This window comes from Sciurus carolinensis, chromosome 13 (assembly GCF_902686445.1).
Source record: "Sciurus carolinensis chromosome 13, mSciCar1.2, whole genome shotgun sequence".
NCBI lineage: Eukaryota > Metazoa > Chordata > Mammalia > Rodentia > Sciuridae > Sciurus > Sciurus carolinensis.
The window spans coordinates 65,073,449-65,085,542 of NC_062225.1; the positions used below are offsets into that span (position 1 = coordinate 65,073,449).

Consider the following 12,094-nt stretch of genomic DNA (forward strand, 5'->3'; position numbering starts at 1 on the left):
AAGTGATTAATTTGGTCAATGTGCTTATCCATCATAGGCTTCGTTTAAATTCTGTTCTGAGCCCTTTTATTCCATTAAGATGAAATGAAAAAGGAGTCCCGTGGGGTCCCACGGAGAGTGACAATTGTGTCAGAGCAGGCAGCAATCACTTAAACCATTCCATTTACAGGATGTCCTTCTGCTCTTTGTTCCTGTAGCCCTGGCTGCTTTAAGGGGGAAGGGCTGTGTGTTCACACTTACCTCTGCACTTGCAGATAAGACAGCCATGATTGTCTTGCTGGAAGCCCAAGGGGCAGATTTTACTGCATGGGAGCTCCGGACATTTCCTACAGCGACAGATGTCACAGCCATGCTTATTCTTCCTGGGTAATTAAAATTTTGCCAGAGGTCAGAAAATCAAAGTCTCAAATGATGCCCAACCACTCAGACCAAGGGTCAATGAAGTGATATTGCCATTTAAGCAGAATGACTGGACTTCTGCTGTTAAAACTCCTAGGGTGACATGTAATTAGATCCCTGTGGGTGGATCACCACCCACCATGACCGAGGTTTAGAACTGCCTGGGCACTTCTGTGTTTCTGGGACATGCTGGTCAGAATCTCAATGACATGATTATTGATTTAATTAGGAAAAGTGGTACCAATATAAAAAATGCACGTGTAACTGTATAATACGAAGGTGAAGGATCCATCAATGTTGGAGATTAGCATTAGGCTCAAAATCTTTATTTTGTTAGGATTGCAGAATTCCTCACATGATCACATTCCCTGAGAAATTCTAGACACTAGTAAAAATTTTAGAGAGGTATCTACTGAACTTATAGAAGATAGGAAGAGAAGACTTAAGGACCTGCAGACCAGAAAGGGCTATATGAATGTTGATAAAGAGCAAAAGCCTTATTAAGAGGCCCCACAATCAAGGTCCAGTAATTACTTCATTAGGTCCAGGTAGGAAAGAATATCCTCCATCCATTAGGTATGTCCTAAGTGCAGAGGAGTAAAGGAAAAAGTTTGGAGGAACTTTTTTATTCTCCTTAATAAGCTTATCCATATTCTGTGTTGAAATAACATCAATATCAAATAAATAAATAGACATTTATAAAAAACATTAAGTGGAGATTTTTTGGACAAAAAAATTTCTTACCAACACTACTTAATTTTCTTCAAAAAGAGAGTAACACAAGAAGCTCACCCACTCTCCACACTGCAGTACTGAGCACTCGCAGGCTTAGCATCTCCTCTATAGGCCTGGTCCTAGCTGAGTTTCTACACCTCAGAGGAAAAAAATAACTATTCTATTTACCTTCATGTTCCATCCCAAGCAACACTAAAGTGGCAGTCAACTGAAACAGAATTCCTGTTCTTTCTCATGGACAAGTGAAGGCGCTCTAGAAGATGATGGTCCTATGAGAAACCTTTGACAAGTTATGTCTGTTCAAGTGACAACTAAAATACATTTTGCTAAGTGAAATAAGTAGTGTACACTAGGGTCTACTCCTTTATTTCTACATAATAAGGTAAATGAATGACAGCTTTATGTCATATATTGCATCATTTTTGAGATTTGCTGTTCATTGTTTGTTCACGCATCCGTGAATCCTCCATCCGAACTGTCAGCATCTGCTGTATGCACGAGCTGATGGTTCACCAAGGGGCAGGGAAGGCCACCTTTGTCCTAATACTCCTATAGCCTATCTAGTCAAGATTTCTTTTTCAAAGGTTGTCCTTAAACACATGTTCTCCTTAGTAAAAGAGCCAGTTACCCATGACAGTCAACTGGGCTCCCCGTGAATGAATGCAAAATGCAATCTATAATCTACCAAGAAATTTCCCTCAAAGATGAAGGTTGAGTTTGCAAGTAGCCTTGATTCTGAACTGTCATAACACTAGCAAGTGGCTGCTATTATAATGCTGATGATACTTTATCTTACATTAGCAGTTAAGTAGTGAAATAACTATGCTTTTACTGATCTCATATTTTAGAATTAAGAAAATGATGGTTTATGTTTATTTGGAGCATTTTTAAGAAAAATGTTTTCAACTTAAGTATCCAATTAAAATTGAGAATGAAGATCTATTCCAATTGAGAATTTTCAAAAGGAAGGAAAAAAAATGAATGAAGAAAGATGGACAAAAGATGATGGATCTAAGTTCCATATAATTTGATATAACTCTAAATAAATTGGAAAGACACAAAGATTGAAATGGAAGAAAGCAAGAAGAAAAAATGATAAAATAAGATTCTGAAAAGTAATTTGTTTTTAAATGGATTAGCTCGTCATAAAAGGTAGAAATAAATTGAAATAATAGCATTTTGGTCTATACTGAGACTAAAGAAACAAATATGAAATGTTTATTTCCCTCATGGAATAATCCAGATTTTTGTAGGGGCTGACTCAATAAATATTTAAAAATACAAGCCATGGACCTCATCTCCAAGGAAACTCATAAAATCTGTCATGTAAAGAAAACATGAAATGTTGACTAGCTCCAGAGTTAGATATGTCAGCATGGCAGGCAGGGTACCCAGTATGACGAAGGAGTGGCTGTTGACTGTATGGGTTAAATAAAGTATCACAAAGCAGTTCCTAGGACAGCTGTGAAAAGCCGTGCCACTAACCGATGACAATTCTATCCCCACTGCCCTGGGGTAGTGTTGAAAGGATCTGGAAGTCTCACACAGCAGACACAGAGTGTTTTTGGTACATTTACACAAAAGAGCAAGAATAAGACTTCACTCTTTCCTTTGGAGACACATTTCTTTCCCTGCTTTCTGAATGACTATAAAACCAGCACAGATAATCTGGACTTGGAACATGACTGACTTCTTCACAAACACACCCAAATGGCTAACAGAATGGGTGCAAACATCTCAACAGGTTCCACCGAAGGGCAGGTTTTCTGAATTAAGAAATACGTACAGGTATCCAAGTGGACAATACTTGTCACACATTATAGGTCTGCACTTCTTGGGCCGTGGGCGGCACTGACAGATCTCGCAGTTGTGGGCATCGGTTAGGAAGCCGAAGGGACAGTCCAAGGCGCAGCCTTGTTTAAGGCCGGAGCACAGCTCCTCCCCTGTGAAGACACATGGATGACACGTTTCTTCCAAAGGTAAACAGACCAGGATACATGGTGGCTTCAAAACCTTCCCCAAATCCTCCCATCTTCCACAGACTCAAGTTTCTCAGCTCTACCACTGCATTAGTCATCATGGAATAGTGCACATGGTGCTATTTCATGGTTACAACATGACTCTACCCTTTGATAGCAAGACACAAAGTCCAACTCAGAAGTGGATTTCTGAAGCCTAATCAAATCCAACAGGTTTCAAGTGAAGAGTAATGACCGAGGGTATTTTTTCACGAAAATTTTTTATTAGTGACTTCTAACCACTGATGGTAGGTAATTCATGTTAAAATACGGGAATTAGAAACTTATGCTCCAAATTCCCCTGTGTATTTTATTTGTATTGCACATCATCAAAGATGATGAAGGTATTTAAAGTTCACATTATATTTACTCTTGTGGATATTAGATGGCTTCACATAACACTGCATATAGCACATGGCCTAAGGGATTTCTTACCCTTTTAAAAAAGCACATCTCCTACAATATGATGGAAAGTGAAATTATCAGTGCTCTATTTAGATATCTTTTCTTCTTGTATGCTGACAAACATTCAGGTATTTAGGCATATTTAGTTAGTTAACTAAAAAAATGTGTGGGAGAAATATTCATATTAATGTATGATTAATGTTTAAACCATCTGAAAGTTTAAACCATCCCCCATTAGCAGAATCTGAAGGGACACCCAACTGTCCTGTTGTCAACAGTTACATTATTTTAGAAGCGGGGAGAAGTGCTGGTGACTGCCAAAAGAAATTACTGAAGATACTAGATTCACTATGTCTTTTAAGAGGATTTTAAAGGACATTACAGAGCTGAACAGAAAAATATAGAAAATAAAATATATTAAGGCAGGAAAAGCATGCTGGCTGATATAAATGAAGCAAGTTGAGACCTCTCTGAACTGAAGTGTAGAATTTTAAAGAACATCAAATTTAAAGAAGAAAGCTGATATGGTAATTACTACCGGGTGGCAAGGTCTGTATGCTGTTCTGCATGGACTGTAAGATGGGAAGCAGAGATGGTTCCTGCTGGAATTCTAAAGGAATTTTTATTTATATGGACATCATTCAAGCATGAATACTGTAACAATGCACAAGACACCAGGAAAACCAGAACATGTTTGTCTCCTCCACAGACAAATCTTACAATCTAACAAAAAACCTTAACTACAATTAATAGGCAAAATGGATCCACGTTTGACATAAATATTTTACAACAGCATCTTTTGTGACTCTTAGCTGGCAATACTTGCGTAATTTAATTTGTTATCTTCTAAAAAGGAACATGTGACTTACGGTATAATTTTCTACTTTGCCGTTATCATAAACCTTTCATTACACATATTTAATATAACCTCATGGGTCTTTATCACCCTGCTAAGCAACTGAATACTAATCTGCATCTTTAAAAGATAAATTCTAACTGGCTCATCTAAGAATTTATAATTATGTGACTTGGAAGGAAGGTCATTATTTTTCATTTCCCATTATTAAAGAAATGGATGAAACAGTGGAGAAGACTCATAACCACATTATTATTATTTTTTACATAAAGATCTTAAGGTACAAACCCATTTTTCTATTATAAGAATTTTAAAGTCTTGACATGAAGTGAATTATGTTGGGAAATAGATAAATTAAACACATTCCTACAACTTTCCAGAGTCAGCATCCTTGGGGATTAAATTCCTTAAAATTTTCAAGTTTGAGCATATTTTGTGTTTTTATTTTTCTGATCAAAAAAAAAAAAAAAAAAAAAAAAAAACAGATTTTTCTTCAACTTATCTCTTTGCTATCATTTGGAAGCATCCACCAAGGTCTTAGTGACCAGCCTGTGACCCTATTAGGAGGTGGTAGAACCTTTAGGTGGGGCCTAGTGGGAAGAAGTTAGGTCACTGGAGGGGTGTCTGGAAGTGAATACTGGGACCCTGGGCCCTTCCTGTCTTTCTCTCACTTAGTGGCTGCCATGAAGTAAGCAGTTCCTCCCACCATGTTTTTCCACTATGATATACTCTCTTACCACAGGCCTAGAAGTAACAGGGGTAAGAAACCATTGACTGAAACCTCTGAAATTGTGAGCCCAAATAAACCTTTCCTCCTTATAAATTGATTATCTTAGGTGTTTTGTCACAGTGACACAAAACTAAAAGCAGATTGGCCATGTCACCTCAAGTGAAGTGTCCCAGCACCTCCCTGACTTGGGGATCACTCATCTGTGGGCTCTGGCCCATATTATCTCAATTGTGCTCCCCAATAAAAGCAAGTTATAGGGCAGGGCCCTAATTTCTTTATGTCCACAGTCCAGGACTATCATGGCATTTAGCATGGAGTGGGTGTTCAACAACTAGGTGCCGAATGAATGAATGAATGCATCAATTCAACCCTGTTGCTACTTGCTCTTCTCCTGACATGAGAACTGCCACACTGACAGGGAAATAACAGTACAAAAAACCTTGCTCTGATAGCACTGAAATTTTTCAAAACAGTGGCATTTGCTCAAGACTTCAAAATAACAACTTCTAGTTCAGAAAGAGAGAACACTGAAGATCAGAAGGTAGTCCATATATATTAATATGAACTAAATACTTAAATAAAGAGATGAATGATCAAACTGGAAATACCTTATTCATGGGGTGGGGGGCACAGGGGTTTATAAATTTGCTTGGAATGCTTTATCTCAAGGCAACCGGTGGAAGAGGGGAAGGGAGGATTTGTGTTCAAATTTTTTTTAGGCTTATAACTTCACTGTGATCTAAAAATGCTTACAAATCCATGGAGGAAAATTATTGAAGAGAAAGCCATGAAGAATGGGAAAGTACAGGGAATGCATATTATGGTTGGTGGATAGGAACTACACAATAAACTCTCTATTCATTCTGGAAAAGAGAGCTTTGGTCCTAGGGCCCAGACGGGACCCAAGTGCAAGGTGCATCATTCACTCTTTATCGTAAGGGAATGCAATGTGACTTTCATGTACCGAAGTGGGTGGTGCCCCTGGAGGTGTCCTGTATACTTCTTTGCTCCAGTACTTTAAACTCTTGGATACTGGCAGTTTGTACAAACCTGTTAACAATTAAGGATGGCTATGAAGTTTCTGAGGCTACTAAACAAGGAAACACAGCACTGCAGATGGTAGTCCCAATCTTGACCCTCACAGTAGGTGTTTGTTCAGAAGTACGATAAAATGAAAACAAGAAGCCCACCACCTCCCCATATATGATGCTATAACCTTCTTGGGATGCTTGACTCAGAGATATTTCCTGAAAGATATGACAGCTTGTTCTTTCTTGTTACCATTAATTTTACATATGTGCATCAGTTTCTAGATAAAAGCATCATTAATTCTTAGATTCAAAGAATGTTAAAACTGAAAGAAAATTTACCAATAAGCCAGTCATAATCTCTTGATTTAAAGATGTGGACAATAAGATGCCAAAAGACTGTGCTATTTAATTCATACAGATATCATTTAATGCACAGAGTTTATAAAGTAAGGTGAAGCATATTGTGCTTGATAACAACAGTGAAAAAGTAATGTTATTAACAGTTTGTACCCCACCTCCCAAAAAAGAGTTAGGATATTGGTAGCTTAGTTATAGGCTTTTAGTTTTAAATTTTGTTGCGACTATACTTTCTGAAACATTTTCTACCATACTACTTCTCTTTATTGTAAACATGTCTTTGAGACACTGAGTCAGGGATTATTTAGTTCTTCATATGTCCCTGGCGAATTACTTTGTTTAGTAGTGTTGTTATAAGATGCTATTTTTACTAATTAAAATAGCAAAGCTACAATATGCTCAAACAAAAACCTCCTTTGTCATATACTTTCCACATATTTTTGGAGGACATGTTTCAATAGGGCTTTATTTTAATCCTAATGTAACTGCCCATGGTATATTGGATTATGTTGCAACATCTCACAACACATTAGCATATTACCAATATTACCAATATCAGTCAAAGATAAAGGCATTTTTATTTTCTTTGCATCCCTTTGGTGCTTAGCCTATAGTAGGTACTCAACAAATGGGAGGTAAATCAAAGAGTGAATGAGCAAATAACAAATCAATAAGAAATAAGAATTATGTATTGATTGTTGGCCTTAATTTAAGAAATGTACCAGTGGGAACTAGGTCTGATCCCCAAGAGAAAACAAAGCTATAAATAATAACAACTATTGCATATATAAAAGGCTTTGATGGGATGGAGAAAAATAATGTAAGGGAGAATTCTGAACAAGATGAATACTTATCACACAGAACAATGGGCCAAAGAACACCCTACACCCTACCTGACCGTAGGGACATTTTTTTTCCCTAAAATCAAGGAGAAAGAGCATTTGAAAGTTGAAATGAAAACACAGAAGTTGTTGGTGAGTGTCCCGGGAGGGCAGGAAGAACTGGAGGCAGGTGGGAATGAGGGAGGAGGGCAAGCTGGGGATTTCCATAAAGGGCGGCTTGGGCTGACTCAAAAGTGGAGGTTACAGAACAGCTAGCGTGCAGAATCAGCTGTCGCCCCACGCCGGGCAAGGAGGCTGACTTTGGATCTGTTCACATACTTGTTCTTCAAGCCCATTAGTTAGGTACTGTCTGCCGTCCTTCATGGATGAGGGCGCAGAGGTTGCAGAAGTAAAGCAACGTTGGCCCTGATCCCTCAGAGGCAGGTCAGGCTGACGCCAGAGCCTGCCAGGGGAGCTGTGTGTGAGCACAAGAATTTGAAACCAGGACCCTGCCATGTGATCTGATCTGACTCAACTCCAAAAGATGTGGCTGCAAAGCTGCAAAATAATCAGAATAGCTAACAGGAGTAGGAGAAGGGGGAACAGAGTGCATTTGCCCCCACTGCTGTATGATACGAACTGGCAAACTCCACCTGGTGTTCATGTTTTCAGGTAGAGGGTGGCAGGAGCGAGAGATAAGACTAGCCCAAGTCGAGAACCTCAGGGTGATGAGCTGGACATGGGACCAGAACGGTGAGCCTCAGAGGGGGACCTTAGACAGGAATGATGTCCACAGGTGTCCGTCATCCTGCAGGTTCCCTGCTTCTCAGTCAGCTGATATCTGCTGAGCACTGAGTATGCCCTGGGTGAGGCAGGAACTTCCCCACTCAGGTGTGAACAGAAGCTTCCTCCTAGCAGGATTCACTTTCGTAGGTTACAGAAGTGGGCTTTAAATGGTGGCATTTCATTAGTTTCGTTTTTTCTTGGAGTAGGTCTTGCATTTTATTCATCTTTGTAGCCTTGACACTTAATACAGTATGTGGAACGTGGCAGGCAGTAAAAGAAGAAAGAGGGGAAGAGAAAAGGAAGAAAGACTAGATATTTCTACAAATAGGCAAAATCTGCAAATAATGAATGGTTAGTAAAGATTTATATGTTTAAAAAAAAGTATTCCTGGCCCAAAATACAATGTTCTTATACATATTTCTTCCTAAATGTGAGTGAAATGGAGGTTACTGTCAGTTGTATGCACAGATATTCCTTTTGAAAGTCAGAAAAAACTCAACTCAGAGACAAGGCACAGGAGTTCTTCCTAATAGCCTCAATTTGCAAAAGGCCAGTGATACTTTTAACTTGCCTTAATGACCATGGAGGGAAATCCCTTATTTGGACTTAGGGACAAAAGTTCTTCATGAAGTGCCAGGAGTCTTACAGAAGTATGATTAGCCAATGCAAATTTTATAACAGCAGAACCCAGGTGAAGTATTTGGGTGAGACAATGGACACATCTATATTTTTAGATTTTTAAAAGGTTCAGAAAAAATTCATGCACGATTCCATGATGGAAAAAAAAAAAAAAGGCTGTGTAGCTCAAGAGGCATTACAGGGACTGAAATATAAACATTTCATGACACAATTACCAAATATCTTGGTGTTAAAAAGACAAGGTTGACTATTTATGTAAACAAGTGTGGCTGCCAAGGCAATTCTCCAGTGAACTTGACTTTCCAAAAGGAGGTATGAAAGGCAGATGGGCACATAGCTGAGACCTGCCCTTCCCTGAACAGACTCAAATGCAGAAAGGCAGGCTAGCCCCAGGTGTGGGGAGGCTTGTAGGAAGTGTAAGGATGGCAATAACCACAAGAACAGCAGTTGGCACCAACTCTATGTGGTGGTAACACATAACAGAGAACACAGAATTATTCTACTCCTATTTTCTATCTTCTTAATAAAAAATATTCTTACAAAAGAAAACAATGAATGATCAAAGTTAAGAAGAATGTTAAGCCCAAGATAACTGATAAATCAGAAAGTGAGCATCCTTCTATGTTAAGTAAGTTTAAGCCTCTGAGCCCAGGATAATTATATCCAAGGCCCACAGAGAATCTGCTTATTACAGAACCATTGTCTATGTTTGGGAGAGATCAGAGAGAATAGAAAGAAATTTCAGAAAACAAGCCAAATGTCAATTCAAAAGGACAGAGGATTCAGAAAACACACAAAACTGAACATTAACTGACAATTCTTCAGGAAGAACTGCTGCACATGATTTGAGACAACCAGAGAAGCACTGACCACTGGAACAGCAACTGCAAGCACCACAAGCCACTCCCCACCAGCTTCAGCTTATTCTGAAGTGAGGCTGCCAGCAAAAGAATGCTGCAACTATAATGCATTTTGATTTCAGACAAGATATCAGGTCATGGGTGTCCAGACTTCCCTGTGGGGATGGAGCCGTGTGGTTTGCTGAGCTATACCCTTGAGGAGTGAAGACTATGCTCACTGTCATACCAGCGGGCCCTGTCCTTACTTCTGTCCAATGACTCAGATGAGGACATGTTAAGTGGTGCTTATTCACTATAAGCTAGGAGGTATAAAGAATAAAATCACATTAACAAGAGTAAAAAGTATTCCAACTAGTTGGAAAATGGTTTAAAATGATTAGCATAATTCCTTGTTAAATTTGGCCCTACATTTATGTGATGAAAAAAATTTCCAATGTTCAAATACAGAACAGATGTGAAGCAACTAACAGCAGCTGATGTAAAAAGCACCTAGTGATACTAACTGCTTATAAACTCAATATTAGCTTACAGTGTGCAACTCAAAGAACTTGCTAGCATAGGCCACAAAACAGCACTGCAGTGATCAGTGCAAACTCTGGAATATTTTATTTCTAAGCCACTTTTTATATAAGGACAATGATGCATGGAAAAGACCAACTAAAAAGTAACTATGTCACCTGAGGAATTATGAAGGGGACTGAGGATGTTTATTCTGGTAGAGGAATTAGGGGAATTCAAAATAGTGTTAAACATGTAGGGCATATCCCCACTCCACTGTGGAGAAATGCAATATACTTAATCTAGGTTCAGAGATCATGGTCAAAAGACATGATTGGAATCTACATGGAGCTGCAGTCAATAAAGCGATGCATATTTTAAGAATTATGGCTGCCATAGGTTGGATGGGACACCGTACGTGTGGGGGACTTCCTTGTCACTAGGTAACACCAGCAAGGGGGCTGTGGAGAGAGTCGATGAGGTGGCTGGATGTGTATGCTCCAAAGCCATTTTGGGCTGCACCCCCAAAGAAACTGGACATCAAGGACTATGAGAACACAATGAAATCATGATGCAAACCAGCATAAAAGAGCAGCTCTTTTTCCCCCAGAGAATTCTGCATTTGTTTGTGTTAAGTATAACATTTCCCCTTTTCTTCAGGTTGTCAAGGGAATGTCTGAGCAGGAGTGAGAAAGATATTCAATCACATAATATGCCTTGACAATGTCATATTAGGCCTCAGAAAAAATACAGCCTTCTGTCTACTCACTGTTTTTGCACTGACAAGTTCGACAACCATTGTGATCAAGTTTGAAACCATAAATGCAGTCCTTCTCTGTCAGAGTGCAGTTTGATAACTCCCCACATGCAGGTGGATCAATTGTGATGTAGGTTGGTTCTAATAATAAAGAGAGAAAAAAAAATCAATGAAACATATGATTATCTCTAGATGCTATTCGATCTCTGAAATCCCACACTACAGTAAGTTACAAAAATCTAATCAATAATTTTCATCAAATTCTAAAATTTTTATAAAATCTTGTAATGTTGTTAACCCCTGAAATAAATATTTTTATTCAGATTTCTGAAGATGTGAAAACTCCACTTCATTTTTTTGTTTTTGGTCTGGGGATCAAACACAGGACCGACTTCACAAGATAGGCAAGTGCTCTATAATTGAGCTATATCCTCAGCTACTCCAATTCCTTTTGTTTGAGCAATATGTACATTCTGGGGTACCCTGCAGATGAAAGGTCAAAATGTTACCTGTTCTTCTATTTCCTCATAATGACTTCTCAGTTTATTTTTCATAATTACCAAGACCCAGTGACCAAAGGTCAATTATCTCATTCTGCATTCTGTAATACTTCTGAAATCTGTTAGCATTTTTTCAAAATTAATAAATCAGAGATGCTTTTGAGAATAGTTTAACATACCTAAATTTCTTTTATCTTTTATGTGACACTCCCTTGCTTATGACAGATGATATGATGGATAACGGTGACTAAGAGTTTATCCTCAGGGCCTGGAGGCCCATGGGAGTGGCAGGGTGAGACACAAGCATTCAAGAGAAAAGAAGGAGCAGCCAAGCTGGGAAGAGAGGCGTGGAGGAAATCAAGGTCGGAGGTGACGCTTTACCTTCTCTGCCAAGTTAAGAATGAAAAACTTGCTGCAGGGAATAACGGTGACTACACACACTGGCTTCCATGTTATGTGTTTACACAATGTTGACGGTGTGCTCCTAAAAGCCTCCAAGCTTCACTGTACTCCAATGAGGTGGGTGCTATCATTACTTCCATGTGTCTGTCAGATGAGGAAATCAAGTACGATGACTTGCCTGTGGTCACTGCAGCAGTGAGTTCCACAAGATTCAAACCCAGGCAGTCTTGCTCCAGAGCACCACTCTTAGCTTCTATGCAAAACAAAGCCTGTTCAGTGGTACCTGTCCTGTGGTGCATC

At 39.0% G+C, this 12,094-nt stretch overlaps 1 protein-coding gene across 5 annotated transcripts in view; it reads right to left on the reverse strand.

Annotated features, from left to right (window-relative positions):
- Positions 1–12,094, reverse strand: part of Crim1 (cysteine rich transmembrane BMP regulator 1) — a 180,689-nt gene that overhangs the window by 36,223 nt on the left and 132,372 nt on the right. For all 5 annotated transcript variants that reach the window (XM_047522876.1, XM_047522878.1, XM_047522877.1 and 2 more), the window contains 3 exons: positions 10,905–11,033; positions 2,921–3,077; positions 241–362 (listed from right to left, as the gene is read on the reverse strand). In XM_047522876.1, coding sequence (XP_047378832.1) covers positions 241–362; positions 2,921–3,077; positions 10,905–11,033 — 408 coding nt within the window. The remainder of the gene's footprint in view (positions 1–240; positions 363–2,920; positions 3,078–10,904; positions 11,034–12,094) is intronic.